Source organism: Rattus rattus, chromosome 5 (assembly GCF_011064425.1).
Source record: "Rattus rattus isolate New Zealand chromosome 5, Rrattus_CSIRO_v1, whole genome shotgun sequence".
NCBI lineage: Eukaryota > Metazoa > Chordata > Mammalia > Rodentia > Muridae > Rattus > Rattus rattus.
Genome location: NC_046158.1, coordinates 128,284,265 through 128,301,185, shown reverse-complemented (window position 1 = coordinate 128,301,185; position 16,921 = coordinate 128,284,265). Strand labels below are relative to the sequence as shown.

General features: G+C 43.5%; 2 protein-coding genes across 3 annotated transcripts; one reads left to right on the top strand and one right to left on the bottom strand.

The window, feature by feature from the left end:
• Positions 1-444: 444 nt before the first annotated feature.
• Cst11 (cystatin 11) lies at positions 445-3,113 on the top strand. Its single transcript, XM_032902373.1, has 3 exons — positions 445-685; positions 1,433-1,537; positions 3,015-3,113. Exons 1-3 carry the CDS (start codon positions 458-460, stop codon positions 3,099-3,101), a joined length of 420 nt encoding a protein of 139 aa, XP_032758264.1. The 5' UTR covers positions 445-457; the 3' UTR covers positions 3,102-3,113.
• Positions 3,114-9,438: 6,325 nt separating this feature from the next.
• On the bottom strand, positions 9,439-14,581 carry Cstl1 (cystatin like 1). Of its 2 annotated transcripts, XM_032902371.1 has the most exons (4): positions 14,548-14,581; positions 13,826-14,168; positions 10,107-10,217; positions 9,439-9,596 (listed from the first exon to the last, which is right to left on the bottom strand). In XM_032902371.1, the coding sequence occupies exons 2-4, from the start codon at positions 14,051-14,053 to the stop codon at positions 9,513-9,515; spliced, it is 423 nt and encodes a 140-aa protein (XP_032758262.1). In that variant the 5' UTR covers positions 14,054-14,168; positions 14,548-14,581; the 3' UTR covers positions 9,439-9,512. The 2 variants fall into 2 exon arrangements, with proteins under 2 accessions (XP_032758262.1, XP_032758263.1); XM_032902372.1 differs by lacking the exon at positions 14,548-14,581 and having other exon boundaries at positions 9,502-9,596; positions 13,982-14,194.
• Positions 14,582-16,921: the final 2,340 nt, after the last annotated feature.

Below are 16,921 nucleotides of genomic sequence, written 5' to 3'. Positions count from 1 at the left end.
ATACTTCCCGAGATCCAATCCCTAATGTCTCCTCCATTGCTCATCCCTCAAGTGTTCTGTGGCCCCTCATGACATAAGCTCAGTGGAAAGAGTCCTCTAGCTTGACTTCCAGTAAGGGAGTCACAGGCCACAGAAGTATGCATTTAGAGAGGGGGGGGGGAGAGAGAGAGAGAGAGAGAGAGAGAGAGAGAGAGAGAGAAAGACAGAGAGAAAGAGACAGAGAGACAGACAGAGAGACAGAGAGACAGAGATTCATGAGCTTTGCAAAAAGATTGAGAGTAGGAGTGAACTTGCCAGTCATTGCAAAGTGTTCCTAGAGTAGGCAAATAGGAGGAAGAAGAGAGGACAGCTGTGGGTGTGAATACATGCTTCCCTTAAGTCTGACCCCAGACAGCCGTGGTCAGTTTGACCCAACAGATGAAGTGGGAGGATCTTTTCAATCTCATCCAGCTGAAAGATGATGGCCAGATTGTGGAAGGCAGCATGGTTCCTGTTGGCCATTCTGGTGGCGCTGGTGGCCTTCAGCTACCAAGTAAAGAGGAAAACATTTATACGGGTTGAAGAAGTCAACGCATTGGAGTCATCTGTGAAGGAAACATTGGAATATGTTACAGAAGAATACAACAAGAAAAGTGAAGACTTGTACAACTTCAGGATCCTTCGAATCTTGAAGATTGAGAAGCAGGTGAGTGTGTGGCTCCCCTGTCTCTCCTCCACAGAGGGACCCAGTGCTCCTGTAAAATTCCAGAGTTTTGTTTTAATAAGATCTCACTATCCAGACTAGGTTAGGCTCAACGTTGCAGTCTTCCTGTGCCAACCTCCACAGTGCTGTAATTACAGGTATATGTTACCATCCCCAACTGAAAATGGGTGTTTTAAAAGAAATGTACATTTACTAGAGTGGATGATCTGTCCTTTCACCAATAACTAAAAATTACCCACCCAGGACCAACTGTCCTACTTGTGTGCCTTTTAAAACAGAGATATCACAGCTAGCTATGGGGCTGCTATGCTGCCATGGGTAGTTTGAAAAGTTACAACACAGGACACATGGTCTACAGAGATTAACCTGTTTAGTCTCTAGCCTTTCCCAGAAAACTTGACACTATCCTGTCTGGAACAATTTAATGCTAGTTGGTCCAGAAAACTTGACACCATCCTGTCTGGAACAATTTAATGCTAGTTGGTCCAGAAAACTTGACACCATCCTGTCTGGAACAATTTAATGCTGGTTGGTCCCATAGAGAAAAATGGGTAGTTTTGGTGATGTCTCAGTGGGTGACTAAAAAAGAACTGGAGTCTGACAGGAAGAAGAGCAAGAATCCCAGGCTCTTGCCACGGTGCAAGATGTAAAGCTGCCCTGCCCATATAGAAGCCATAATGGAGAGAAGAGGAGATTACTCACCATTCGCCTTCCCCTCACTACGCACAGATGACGAATCACATGGAGTTGCACATCACGGTGGAAATGCAGCGGACCACCTGCCTGAAGACAGAGAATAACCTCTGCAATGTCCAAGAAGGGGAACTTCACAAGGTGCTGGGCAAACTCATTCACATAAAGCGGGGTTCCCTGCACACACGTGTTTTTAGCATAAGAGAAGGCAGATCTGTTCGGAATCTACTCAAGGTTGTTTGAAAGAAAACCTTATGAATAGTATCTCCTCTTTCAAAGAGGAAGCTAGAAATGGAAAAGGCTAAGTCATCATTTGTTGATGCTAGAAGAATCACAAGGAGGAGAAAGGGGTCCAAAGGGAGAAACCGAGTGACCAAACTACAAGAGGACAGCCCAGGTCAAGGAAAGCAGTTAATTATTAACTGTATTTTAGCCAGAAGTTGGAATGTACATTTGAAAATAAGTTGACTGGTGTATGGGTAGACTAAGGAAAACAAATTCATGTGGGTGGCCTGCTGAGGGACCTGCTGAGAGACATTCAACCCCAAAGGCACCTCAGTCCCCAGCAGACTTCATTTTGATCCAGCAGAAGGCTGCCTTAATGCTGCCCCACACCATTACCACTTCTATGTGCATAGACATAATGTGTCCAATACACAGAGGATTCTTTAGGCTGGGAGTCCTAACAGCCCTGTAACTTACTCTTAACATTCCCCAAGTGAATTTGATCAAGGATGGCCATATGTCCCTCCTTGCCCAGCATCACCCTGGTCAATGTCTACATTTTTAAGGTAATCATTATTAGCCTCATCTTTTACTTATAACATGTCCCTGTTCAGTTCATAAACTACATGGTCAACCTGTAACAATGACTTGGAGGTTCTCAACACACAAATGTGTCCTTTCCTGGGCTCCCTCTTCATATTATGACATAAAATTATTGGTTTGGGCAAATGACAGGAAGTGTAGATAAAAGAAAGGATGGAAGGACAAATGTGAATGGAATTAGAAGGACAGATTGTGAGTGGGTGGGCAGAGACGGAAGGGAGGGAGGGAGGAAAGGAGGAAGGAAGGAAGGGAGGAGGGAGGGAGGGAGGGAGGAGGGAGGAGGAGGAAGGAAACAATGAAGAGGAAGGGAGGCAGGGAAAAAAGAAAGGAGATGTGGATCCAACAGAAGCCCAGAGAAAGAAGACGTGATAAATACCATGTGAATGACAATGGTAAGATAATGGAATCAGTAATTCCCACAGTGAGTATGGGTTGGTGGCCCCTATTCCTACTCCATATCTGACCACAAACATGACCTTTCCCAGAATAGTATTAGCAGCCCTTTTGTCACATGAAATGAAATGACATAAATATCAGGATTGGAGGGGTAATGAGGCAGCGCTATTTATCCAGCCTCATGTTTAATATTCTCTTCCTTAAACTTTCCATTTTGGCCTTTATCTTATTTTTTTGTTTGGCTTGTTTTGTAGAAAAAGTCTAACTATGCAGCCCATTTCTCACTGAAAACCTCTCACCTCAGATTCCCAGATGCTGGGATTACAGGGTACTACCAGGCCCAGCTCTTGTTCACCTTTTAAAATACATGTATTGGTCCTTTGTTTTGTTTTAGCAAATCCAGTGCTACTTCTCAGTGTATGTCATTCCCTGGCTTGAAGTATTCAAAATGCTCAAGAAGAACTGTACCAATAGCAGCTGAGTGTCCTGGAGCACATGCTGTGTCCTCCATGCTTCTGATCACCCTGCAATCAATAGTAATTCTCAATTTGCCCAATAAAAAGGTTAGCCTATTCTCTTCATGGTCTTCATGATGTGATCAAGTTTTCCCCTATAAATTCTCAGTTATTTTAAGAAAATATGGAGGTCTACTGGGAGTTCTAAGGTGACGATACAGATACTTTCTAAACCCATTGCTTACAACCACTACTAGCAGAGCTTCATTTTTGTCTTCGTAAAAAGTAGGAGACTTTAGGATTTTTTTTTTTGTCTGATGGTTTGGTTTGGATTGCATTGGTTTGGTTTGGTTTGATTTGGTTTCCTTTTAAAATCAGGTCTCAGGTAGCCTCAGGCTGGTCTTGAACTCACTATGAAGCTGAGAATGACTTTGAACTTCTGATCTTCCTCCACTTCCCAAGTACAGGGCTAACAGGCACGCTCAGCTTTATGCAGCAGTGGGTTTCAAACACAGGACTTCATGCAGGCTAAACAAGGATTCCATGAACTGAGCAATATTCCCAGGCCCAGTAGACTGAGTTTTAAGATAAGTTGGAGAAGATGGGATAAAAGAAAATGAAGGAGGTGGAGAGATGATGACAGTAGGTAACTGAACAACAGAGATGTTTACAGGGGACTCCTATGATGGGATCCCTTGGGAACCTGACAAAGAGCCCCTCTCTCCTCTACTGAAGTATGAATGAAGAAAAAAAAAGTACTAAGAAAGACAAGGACTTGCTCCTGGTCCATAGTTGAAAGATTCCCTCTGTTTCTGTAAGTGCATGATCTTGTAGAGACTTGATGCCCCAGGGAAGAGAAATGTGGAGGGTGTCGAGGGAGTGGGGGTGGATAAGTGGGCGAGGGGTGGGAAGAGCACCCTCTCAGAGGGGAGACGGGGTGAAGAACTCTTGAAGGGTGGACAAGGAAGGGTGGCAACACTTGGAATGGAAATAAATAAAAACAATTTAAAAAGAATAAAATATTGTTTAAAAGTAAAGAAAAGAAAGAAAAAGAAAACACTAAACCCAAGTCCAGACTCCCACCACGTTATACCAGCAGTCAGGACTAGAGCCGAGTGCATCTCAGATTCTGGCAGATTTTATCTACAAGACAAAGAAATGCATGTGCCCTATGGGAAGGAGGACATAGGCCACATGTCACTTTATTCTTCCCATATCAGCAATTGGATCAACTCCACTAGGTGAGAAAGGAGTGTAGACAGGGAAAAACCCTGTCACAGGGATGGCACTTTCTGCCTTGCTCTGTTTCCTATTGCTAGCAACACAATACTACAAATGAGGTAGATTATTTTTAATATTAGTCTAATTATATATTAAAATTTTAGCTCAAAGGGGGAAAACACAAACAAATCATGAAATCCCTTAATTTTCAACCAGACGTGTTTAGCATACTAAATATAATAATTAATATAATTAAGTATACTGATGTCTTCATATAAATTTGAAATACATATGAAAAGGAGACGGCTTAGAAAATATAAGAATGGGGAAAGAGATGCAAAATATCAAAACAAAATATAAATTACAGAGTAGATAGTGAGTATAGAATTGCTCTTTGCAAAGTTCTTTTGACTTAAAATTAAGTTTGAAGATATTCACCAGTATTCTGGTTAAACAATGAATGTATACATTAAGTTACTCAGTCAGACTTTAAGTAACTTCTCAGATGTGCTTGTATTGTTTAAAACATCTCAAACTGGGACCAAAGAAATGGCTCAAAGGGTTTTGTACCCAGGACCTGTGTCAGGCAACTCATGACCACCTGTAATTCCAGCTCCTGAGGGATCCACGGCCTCTGGCCTCAGTGGGCACCAGTACACATACATACACATGCACATGGGCACACACACAAATAAACAATAAAATAAAAATATCTCACGTTAAGTGTGATAAACATGTGAAATTAATCATGGCATCGGTTGCAATTTATCCTGTGCTCATTATACATAAGGAACTAACAAAATACTAAACAATTGTTATAAAACTTAACATTCACCGGTATCATTTAAAATTTGTATTATGTTCCTTATTTAACAAATTAGAGAATAAAAAGTAGACAATTACATCATTTGTAGAGGAACCAAAAGGTGAAATTAATGTTAGCCACTGCGTTCTAAAAAAGGGACATTTGGATGGAGATTGTTAAGAGTTTCTATGTCTGTTTCTTCACTTCTTATTACAAATGACAAAAACTCCCTCTATCACTAGAATTCCAGAATTTTTACTCTAACAAAGGTATTTTACACTTACATAGGATTTAAATGTAGTTGTAAAATACATGTTCATTAATTCTCTAGTAATTTTATACATGCATCCAATGTATTTTGGTCATATTCACCTCTCACCCCTCCTAATAACTCCTCCCGAGAATACCCAACCCCTTCCAACATCATGTTCTCTTTATGAGTGTGGCTGTTGTTGGGATCACCATACTCCAGTGGATGTTCCTACACTTGTGAAAAATAACGAGTCTGTAGGCTATAGAATAAATAGACTGGTAAATCATAAAGAGAACTTTATTTGAGCTCATGGTTCTGGTCTAAGGTTAAAGAGCACCCTCTAGTGATCGTCTCCTGTTTGACAGAGTCCTGTGGCAGGAAGTGGCTCTCAAGATAATGCAGTAAGTCATTAACCCATTAACTCATGTACACACGAGTTCATCCACTGATGAGTACAGAGACCCAGTAACATCCTAAATGTCCCGGCAGTCTTCTCATGATGTAGATGTATGTCTCCACGGGAGTTTGGAAGCATTTTTGGCATGATGGCACATTAACAGTGGGGCCACCACAACTTTAATGTTCCCAGGTTCCTACCATACAACTTCATCCTTGTTCTGCCCTAGAGCTACCTCAACTCAGAGGAGCCTGGAAATCATGGTTCTTAGAGCCATCCCTAGCAAATCCTAACTGGGTAAATACCTTAACTCTGCTGTTCTCCCCACCCCCCACTGCGTGCATCCATATATTCTACAATGCACAATGCCAGCAGATTCTACCAATGGTATTAAGCCCTAGACTCCTGCTGAAAATTTTGGTTCATTTTAAATAAATTTATTTATCTGTCTATATGTCCCTGTTTTATGTATGTATGCCAATGTCCTTGGAGGCCAGAAGAGGGTGTTGGGTCTCCTGGAGCTGGACAGTGATGGTTGTGACCTTGGGATTGTACTCTAGTCCTCTGGAAGAGCACACATGCATTCACACTCACACATTGACATACATGCACACATCGCAACAAATAAAATTAAAACAAAAAGGAATCGTGTCAATATTAAATGACATAAAGTAAAAAGAGAAGCTGAACGCAAGTCCCACCATGTAAACATGAAATCATAGCAGCTGAATGCAGCTCAAATTAATACTATAGTTTGTTTCCTTAATACTCATTCATTGATCTTGCGGAACTATATCTTTCTATAGCTCAGAATAGCCTCTCCCACAGCAATTCCAATAACTCAACCTGTGAATGCTGAGATGATAAGCCTGAATCACTATGCCCATGTCTAAAGTAAGTGACAATAGAAAGTCAGAGTAAGTTGGGAAAAGTGAAAACAAATTCAGAACCAAAGTAGCTTATGCTGTGCAAATGCACACCCCATGGCCTCAGTGAATACCAGAGACATAAGTGCAGGTCTACCTTTTATGTAGCTACACACATGCTAAAAGGTATTATTAGAAACTGACAACTAGATGGGTATTGTGGTGCACGACTATAATCCCAGTACTCAGGAAACTGGAGCAGAAGAATCTCAAATTCAAAACCAACTTGAGCTACTTACCTGAACACTACCTTAAAAAAATCAAAATTAAAAAATCCTGAAAACCTCTCACAGGTCCATTATTAAAGAATGAACAAGAATGGTGTGTTTAGAGACTGAAGAGATGATTCTGGGGACAGAGAGAAAGTAGAGGGCTATATAGGGCATCAGAGGCCCCTGGGGCATTGGATTTGCACGGCAGGGTGCTTTGGGCTCTCTGTACAAATGTATCACCTTCCAAATGCCCCCTTCTCCTCCAGGCATTTTGGTTAACGTGAGGCTCTTGCTTAGGGATCTATATTCTTCTCGTTCCCCTCCAACTGAGACAGTGCCTATTCAAGGAGGAGGCCAAGCATCACATGGTCCACTCAATGTGCTCTCAGCTCAAAGCTGTGTCCTCTCTACTGAACTGTAAGTCATGGGAAGGAGGGAGCTATAGGAAAGGGAGAATATAGTCTCACTGAATCTGGAGACCTAGAGGGTAACTAAGTACATTGATAGAAATTCTACCAAAGAGTCTCCGTATGTCCATACTACACAAACAAGTGAGGCCTGTGCCTGGTACCTCTCTCCTTCTAGAATCTAGAACTTGACACATGCCTATGGTACCAACCCCAAACATGAGCACTGAGTCTCTGATTGATCCCTGACAGATAGTATGTCACAGATGCCCTCATAGCTTGTTGCTGGGGATTAAGTGCACCCTGTGGCTTCGATGACAAGGACTCTGAGAGTTTCTATCTTCCCTCGGGACACCACCATCTATCTCCTTGTGTTGGTTTGAATGAAAATAGTCCTCCACATGCTCATAAGGAGTGACACTATTAGGAGATGTGGCCTTGAAGGAGTAGGAGTGGCCTTGTTGGAGGAAGTGTCTCTGGGGGTGTGCTTTGAGGTTTCAAATGCTCAAGCCAGGCCTTGCTGCTAAGGATCTGGATGGAGAAATCTAAGCTACTTCTCCAGCACTGTGTCTGCCTGCATGTCACCATGCTTCCCGCCATGACAAGTGTCAGAACATGGTCAAAAGGAGGACGCATGGTGAACAATGCCTTGGGGAACTGTGAGAGAAGCTCCAGGAAAAAGGCAGAGGGCCCTTTACCTCAAGTGCATTTTGTTCCCTGAATTGTTCTTGAACGTGATTCCATGCCTCCTGCAACAAAATTTGCATTCACTTTATAAGACATGCTTATCCCTGCTGAGTGTTGGGACCTAGCTACAGAACCCAATCAGGTGAAAGGGTAAGCTGAGTGCTGTTCTCAGTGTGACTTAAATCTGGAAATGGCCTCTGACCTTGCTTTCATGCTTTCTCAGATAAAATCTGTAGTATATACCAGGAATTGTGTTTAAATTGGTCTGTCCGGAGAAAGTTCTGGGAAAGGGCTGCCCTGTTAATATTTATTTTGTCCTTGCTGGTGTTTGTGTACATGTTTTTCTGATGTTTTTCTGAACTCAGACATTCTTTGGATCATAGCTTTCTTTGTTTTTAAGATTTATTTATTATATATAAGTACACTGTAGCTGTCTTCAGACACACCAGATCAGGGCATCAGATCCCATTACAGATGGTTGTGAGCCACCATGTGCTTGCTGGGATTTGAACTCAGGACCTCTGGAAGAGCAGTCAGTGCTCTTAACCACTGAGCCGTCTCTCCAGCCTGATCATAGCTTTCTTTGTCACATCCATGTATAAAAAAGTACACTGAAACTGAAGTATTGTTGTCTACAACATTAGACTATAGCTCACTCTTTTTCTTAAGGTCTTCAAATCCCAGGTCCTGCAGACAGATCTGCATAGGTCGATGAAAGCAGACAGACAAAAGAGTAAACCTCTGAACTGTAAGCCAGTCCTAATTAAATGTTTGCCTTTGTAAGAATTGCTGAGGTCATGGTGTCTGTTCACTGCAATCAAAACCATAAGACACTCCTGCTGCTGTGGCTTTGGTGGCTGTGGCAGGGCTGCCACATCTTGACATTTTTCTGTCATAAGTCACAGCCTTGGTATAATTATACCGAATCTACACTGGTTACTCGGCCTTGTATGGTCACAGGACTTCAGACATGCTCGCTGTGACATATGTGCGTCACAGTGTTGTGTGTACTGGCAGGATATAAAGCTCCCCATCCTGGACCCAGAGAAAGCAGAAGCATGGGGCTGAGAAAGAATGGTGAGACTTCCTAAGGGGATATCAGCATCCTATTCAAAGTACAGCAGTCCTGGTGACCACCACATTTCTGTGAGGTGTCTGTGAGCTGCAAGGGCAGGAAGGCACAGGGGTTCAGGTATTGGAGTGTTTGCATAAGTTTGTGTGGTGGGGGTTCATGTTAAGTATATGAGTGCAGGTGTGTAGTGTGTAGTGTGTAGTGTGTGTGTGTGTGTGTGTGTGTGTGTGTGTAAAGTACAATAAAGGGGCTGTTACTATGCATGTTGTTGAGTGTCAATGTTATGAGCTTGTGTGTGTGTGCTTGTGTGTGTCTGTGTGCGTTTGTGTGTGTGTCTCTGTGTGCTTGTGTGTGTGTAGAAACACCCCAGAGAGGGGCACAAGTCCTCTTATAACTTTACAAAAACCAGTACACAACACAGGCATCTGGGTGTCAGCAGAGCTCTTTACACAGGCACTCAGCTCTCCTGACAGGAGTTGTTCCAGAGCTGGTAGTAGTTCATCCAGGGTACAGTGTATATCAGTGATGTGCAAATCAGGCTCTGTGGAATAAGAAAAAAATGAGATAATCAGCTTTGGGGAAAAGAGTCTTCAAAGTGAGGGGAAAAAAATCTCCTGCTCCTCAGGCCCTGGGGCACAGAGAAAGGAACTGTCCCTCTGAGACCCAAAGCAGCTGACTCTGGAACCCTCAGTTCCAGGACGGGGTACAGAGTTTCCTCCTCTCCTCCCACTCCTGTACCCACACCCTGGAATAGCCATCTGGCCGGAGAAGGACCAGGCAACATAGAACGGGACAAGGTGGGACACTGAGGGACAGCAGAACTGAGAAGACACAGGTGATAAGACAGTCCTCAGTGACCTAGAGAGTGAGAGCAAAACCACAACAAGAGCCCCAAGGAGAAGTCAATAACACTTGCACCCTGGGACTCTGCACCAAGAAGTGTGAGCTAGCCCTAGGGCTGGGCATCTGCTGGCCCCGACTCTCACAGCTTGGGAATATTCGCTCGCTATCCTTGGCCTTGAGGCACGCTGAGAGAACTCCCACCACACACCTTTTTCAGCTTGTTGCTTTGCAGGTGGCAGGAGGTTTTCTTCGTCTCGTTTTTCTTACATTTGGTCCTGCCAATCTTCACAGTAACCAAATACTCCACTCCTGTGGTCAACTGCAGAGAAGCAATTAATCGCATTTCTAGTTTCCACTTTGAGTGTCTAGTGGGTGACCTTCTCCACAAGGAACAAAGTCATGACTCCTGTTCCCAGAAATCGTGCACCAAAACTCAACTCCTTCCTCCCTGCCCACTGAGTAAGTCTCAATGGCAACTGAGAGCTCTGATCAGCCACAACCCTGTGCCCTCAACTTTACTGTGGTAGCCACATAGTGGCCTCTATTTTGCACCCCCCCCCATCCTCATGCTAAGACAAGCTGGGTTGACTGGTAACCACAGACCTCCATGGTTCTCATATTGCCCTATTTCTACCACGTCTGTGCAGTTATTCACTCCTTCCTTACTCTTCTTTCCAGTCAATCAGAAAGTAGACAATTTAGCAACACATCTAAATATGAATTAGAGAGATGGCTCAGCAGTTAAAAGCACTTGTTGCTCTTGCAGAGGACTAAGTAAGGGTTGGTTCCCAGAACCCATGCGGCAGTTCACAACCATCTGTAACTCCAGTTCCTGGGGATCCAGTACTCTCTACGGGCCTCTGCAAGCACTGTGTGGATGTGGTACGCTTCTATACAAACCCTTGAAGGCAGAAGAACACTGATACACATAAAAAATATAAGTCTTTAAAATGTTATAGCTTAGGAGTCAAACTGATTCTAGGCATTCGCTCCCCATGTATTAGCTCTGAAACCTTGAGAAAATAACCTAGCAGCCTGCTTGTAAGGTCCACGTAAGCATTCAAAGCTGTTTCTGGAGTCTGTGGGCAAAAAACAGAAGCATTTCCACTAATGCATTAACAAAAAAAAAAAAAAAAAAAAAAAAAAACAAGTTATTATGTAGATATTTCCTCCCGATCGAAGCATTTCCTCTGGAGAGTGGAGGTTAGCTTCTAAGATTCAGGAACCAAATGAAGTAAGATCAGAAGGCTTCCTACCCAAGGTGATTAAGGAGAGTTTGGGGCTTGGCGAGCTATCTGTACCACCTGCGGGAACTTCTGACATACCATCATAGTCCCGAGTCATCACCCTTACTAGAGTAAGCTTTTCAGTGATACAACTGTCACTGAGTCATCCATGTTCCCCTTAAGAGTCCCCCATAAACTCATTAGTAAACTAAGCTAGACGTTCTTGGAATCATTGCTTTGGTCTGTTGTTGGCTCCCTATCTGTAGTAAGTAGATGTTTGCTGCTCAGGTCCCCACACACACACCAGGAAAAGCCACACAAGGATATCCTAAGGATTTTTAAGTGATTAAATGTTTCTGCCAAAGTGTGTGGAGCAGCTATGACACCTGGAGAGCCAAGGACAGAAGAACAGCTTGTGCGGAAGCCCTTGCTTTCTCTCCCAGGAGTTTTCCACTTGATATGATACCCCCTGTTCTCTGAATCTGTTTTCTCCTGGGGCAGTGGACAGTGTGAAATGATGATGTGCTGACTAGGTAAGGTAGAGAGAATACCAGCCAGGGCCAGCTCCCAGGGTGCATCTGTCTTCTTTTACTCATGTTCAAACCTAAGGCTGTGAAGACTAAGAAGGCAGCGAGGTGGTGGTGGTGGAGGGGCTGGGAAGTCTTGTGTGGAGAAGAAGCCCTACACATGGAATAAAACGCTAAGGAAATATGGTGGCTATTGACCCAGGTCTGGCACCTCAGAAGAATGTATACATTAGAGGGATCTACGTATAGTGGAGAGAAACTCTTGGGAGCCTGCTGATTCTTGTGCCCAAATGTCAGTGGTTCAACCTAATGAGACAGTAAGTCTGTCTAGGGAAAATGCAGGCAGAAAATTCACCTTGATCCTGGTTGAAAGATTCCCATAAAAAATCTAAGGCCAGATCCCAGGGCAATTGCTCATGACTGCACTGTGAACACAATCTCAGTACTAGCCTGGAAATCCCTAGAGTGTGGGTGCTCCTCTGCTGTCATCAAGGGGCTATTCTATTTGTGCACCGGGATGTTGTAGAACTGTGCCAACCACTGTCACACTGCCTGGCCATCGGCAGGTTTATGCATGCTAAAACATGCATGTCTATTAAACTTCCTCTTAGTCTCGATGACTCACTTAGAACACAAATCAGTAAATTTTTAACATATGCCACGGGTTGGGGATTTAGCTCAGTGGTAGAGTGCTTGCCTAGCAAGCGCAAGGTCCTGGGTTCGGTCCCCAGCTTCGGAAAAAAAAAAGAAAAAAGAAAAAAAACAAAAAACAAAACACAACATATGCCACTAGGTGGCAGCATTGTGCTAAATTGTTACTGTTCTGACTCATTTTGCCTCTGAAGAAGCAACACGAAAGAGTCTAGATAACGTCTAACCAAGATTCCCACGACTGGGAACAACTGAAAGGTGAAACCAGGCCCATAGCTTACTATACATGTCTACTACTCCCCCTTGGCAGTATTGAGACTTTCGAAGTCACATCTAGATATTGAGATATCGGGAAACCTGTGTCCATGATCCTCTCTTTCCAAGTGACAAGCCCATATTGCTCGCTTATCACTTTGAATAACTTCAAGTTTTCACATAACATTTAAAAACTTTTCTTGACTAGTTAACTGTTAATGGTAGAAGGTTGATTTCACAGGTTATCTCGGTATCTCAATTAGAGCTTAAGGAAACCGATCAAAGTGAAGACAAATGAGAACAGTGCCACCTTGTGGTCATAGCACAAAATACCAAGAAAGCCCGTGGACTGTCTGTGTCAGGATTAAGGAATCCATTGTCCTGGTTATCAAACTTTGCCCACCCTGCCGCATGCATTCCCCCTCTTGCTGTTAACTCCTGTTCCATCTGCCTCCCATTGTCTCTGACTAGTAGCCTTTTCTCATAGTGAACGATTTCTTCTCCAAACTGTCTAGCTGAGATGCAATATTGTTTCCATAGTTTACTATCTGACCTTGAGGAAACATTGGATCAATAGTTTTCAAGCAACTGCTTTCCTCTACCGCCTTTCAGCTAATATGGTAAGTCACAAGAATGCTGTGTGTAAAACGAAAAAGAAGGTGCAATGACACAGAAGTGTAATCCTAGCACTCACAAGCCAGGAGCCTGAGGGTGGATAGGTACGGGCCAGCCAAGGCTAACTACAGGGACTGTGCCTCAAACGGAGTAGAACTGATCTGACTGAAGCTGCTTGCCCATTCCCTGTCCCTACCACTCTCACCAAAGACTTGTTGTTCTAAATGTCTCAAATCCTAATTTACAGTCCTAGACACTGGGGGTGTGGGGGGGGGACGCTGTTGGAAATAAGAAATCTACAGAGAGTGTTTATGGTTTTTCCAGATAATATCATTAAAAAGAAAGCAAAGACATCCCCATGCTGCCCTCTGGTATGCAAAACGAAATGCAATTTCTCCCATAGAACAATGGAGAATGGCAACAGGTCAACTTTTGGTCAAGAAGAAGGGTGTAAGGGTTAGCCTCCAGCCTAAGGCCAGCCTATGTCACATGGCTGTGGTGACCAAGTGAGCTGCTTAACTCAGAGATATCATGTGCACCCATTGCATGTGAAGCTACCTAGGGAGTTGCCGGTACTTGGTTATAGAAAATCCCCACATGTCTCAAGGAGCAGGATGGGGCTTGTGTCGATGTCTGGGAAGGAAAGCACAAACCTGCATATGACTGTGAATTAGCTTCTGAACTTGAAACAAGTAGGAGTCATTGCTTGCGTTGTTGTAAGACTGGATGAAGAAATGGAGTGTCGAGTTGATGTTTTTCTGGCTCGTGGCCTTCTCCTTGAAGCCTCCCCACCTCTGGATGTGATTCACCTTGGCCATGACAACCACAGTCACCAGCAGTAGCAGCAAGGGAATCCTCAAGCCTCTAACCTTCATCTCCATGGCTACAGAAGGCACTTCTGTATAGTGTTGCCAGTTTGGGAGTGCAGCAACAGTTCTCTCAGTCTTCCACAGCAGTCTTCCGGCATTGGCTTCCTGGGAGAGAGCTTCACGTAGGCTAAAGCAGAGATTAAGACACTGAGGTCATTCTTCCAAGGTGCTAAGGACACTCTCCGTGGAAAGCTTCCCAAGGGCCACAACAGTGTTCTTTAGCAGTGCAGGTTAAGGGGTTGTCTCTGCACACATGCCAAGTCATGAGAGAATCCCTATCCTTGACTGCTCATGCAGTATGATCCCAAGAACAGACTTCAGAGCTACATAATAAAAAATGCTGTAGTGGACAGAGGGCACTATGTATGGGAGCAGTTGAAAGTTTATGGAATAAGTCATATTTGAACTGAGACAAAGGACAATGTGGAACCTGGAGTAGTACATTCTAAACTACCTTACCAAGCCACCAGCATCCCCTGTTTCCTCAGCGAGGTCCCCTTACTCACCTGCCTCCCACCAGCCACAGATTTCTCTCTGCTCTTTCCCACTGTGCTGGCAGGTTCCCAGGCTATCCCTTGTAATCCTGTTGTGACCCAGCAGAGCTTTGTGAGGTAACCCCAAGCTCCCCATGTGAAATCAGCCAAGAGTCTTACTCAGAAATTAACGCTGCAGGGGTGCGACCTATATGTAGAACCTCATTACAATACCCTAGTTTTTTGCACCAGAAAAAGAATAGTAGTAAAAGAATCAACAAAATCGTGGACTAGAGAGATGTCCCAGTGCCAGCATAAGGGTCTGAGCTTAGATCCTCAGCACCCACATAAAAGTCAGATTTGGCAGTGAAGCCTAGTAGCCGTGGTGCTGGAAAGCAAATGTGGGTGGGTCCCAGGGCCTCGCCTGTCAGTCAGTACAGCCAAAATGCTAAGTCTAGCTTCATTAAGAAACCTAGTCTCAAAAATAATACAGTAATGCCATAAAACATTCCAGTAGCAACCTCTACGCAAGTGCGCGCACACACACATGCATGCACACACACACACATGCATGCCCATACACAACAATCCGAATGAAGTCTAGTGATTGTATTGTCAAATGCTAACTTTTTAGTTTTACATTTGTACTGGGATTATGTCCATGTTTCAGGAGGTTAAAGGCCTAGTAGATGTTCTATGGGCTTTCTGTTTGTTTGAGATCTTTTCAGCCTTTTCATAAGTCTCATTATTTCCAAATTAAAATGTTAAAAATGAAAACTAGTCATTGAGAAACAGAGTGATATGGCAGACAACACACATAATCTTATTATCCAGCTGTACTCTGGAGATTCTGGGCTAGTTAATCTCCCCGAGCCTACATTTTTTCATCTCCCTTTTTTTGAAAGATTTATTTATTTCTTATATGAAAGTACACTGTAGCTGTCTTCACACACACCAGAAGAGGGTATCAGATCCCATTACAGATGGTTGTGGGCCACCATGTGGCGCTGGGATTTGAATTCAGGACCTCTGGAAGAGCAGTGAGAGCTCTTAACCAGTGAGCCATCTCTCCAGCCCTTCACCTCCCTTTTTGAAACAGAATCTCATTGTGTAGGTCTAGCTAGCCTGGAACTCACAGAGATCTGCCTCCTATGTACTGGGATTAAAGTTGTGCGCCCCACATCTAAATCTCTATATATGAAACGGGATGGATCCTGTGTCCAGCACTGGAGATTTCTCAAAATCGTCTGTGAGATTCTTCCCTGAGTCTGATTCACATGATGGATCCATTGTCTGATGAGCCCCTAGACCTCGTCCAAGTTCCATTGTGTCCCCCCATTGTGACAGTTTGTAGTACTGTTTGGACACACCATGGCATCCAGATTGTGCTCCATAGAGTACTAGATTCTGTCGAGCTCCAGACATGGGAGCGTTAGAACACTCTAAGTTGGATCAGCCAAAGTCACTACAAAAGTAGATGTCTCATCTAGACCCTAATCCCTACCTTTCACCTCTGTATTACAAATGACTTGCTAAGTAAACTCTGCTACTTGGATGGGGAAAGAATTCTACTTATTGGCAATTCAACAAACTCTATTAATTAAGCTAAATATAACCAACAAAATTGGATTGCTATGTGACAGCAGAAGGACAGGAAGGGTATGAAACATTCTGTTTAGCTGAACTTGGGGCTCAGTTCTTTCTTTCTGTTATATATTTAAAATGTTTAGTTTACATAAATGAGTGTTTTGCCTGAATGTACATGTGTGTTCCATTTGTGTGTTTGATGTCTGACAAAATCAGAAGAGGATTTCAGAGTCCCATGAACTAGCGTTACAGACGGTTGTGAACCACAGAATACAGGACTTCTCTGCAAAAGTGACAAGTACTCTTAACAAATGAACCATCTCTCCAGCCCTGGGACTCAGCTTTCTTTAAACACCTTCATTTGTCAGAGTATGTCAAACTACAATAAACCCAATAAGTTCTCCTATATTTGTGATAGCCAGAAGCTGAAACAACCCAGATGTCCCATGACAGAGGAAGGATGGATACAGAAAATGTGGTTCTATTTTACACAATGGAATACTACTTCAGTTAAAACAAGGATATCCTGAATTTTGAAGCAAATGGGTGGAACTGAAATGTCATCCTGAGTGAGGTAACGAACTAAAAAGAACATGCACAGCATGTTCTCACTAATACGTGAATATTAGCCAAAAAAAAAAAAAACAGAAATACCAAGATGGTCCACAGAACTCAAAAAGGTCAATAAGCTTGAAGGGCCCAATGAGGACACCTCAGTTCCACTTGGGAGGAGAAGAAAGCAAAACCACAAGGGGAGAGGGACGGAGGGACAGGGGAGGGAAAGGGAATAGGGGTGGGGGAGAGGGGAACATGATCTGGT

Coding starts and splice junctions, on each gene's coding strand:
- Cst11 (XM_032902373.1), top strand. CDS start 458: ATGATGGCCAGATTGTGGAAGGCAGCATGGTTCCTGTTGGCCATTCTG. Junction 686..1,432: donor TCTTGAAGATTGAGAAGCAG/GTGAGTGTGTGG, acceptor CACTACGCACAG/ATGACGAATCACATGGAGTT. Junction 1,538..3,014: donor AAGAAGGGGAACTTCACAAG/GTGCTGGGCAAA, acceptor GTTTTGTTTTAG/CAAATCCAGTGCTACTTCTC.
- Cstl1 (XM_032902371.1), bottom strand. CDS start 14,053: ATGGAGATGAAGGTTAGAGGCTTGAGGATTCCCTTGCTGCTACTGCTG. Junction 10,218..13,825: donor TAATTCACAGTCATATGCAG/GTTTGTGCTTTC, acceptor GCTTCTCTGCAG/TTGACCACAGGAGTGGAGTA. Junction 9,597..10,106: donor AAAGCAACAAGCTGAAAAAG/GTGTGTGGTGGG, acceptor CTTATTCCACAG/AGCCTGATTTGCACATCACT.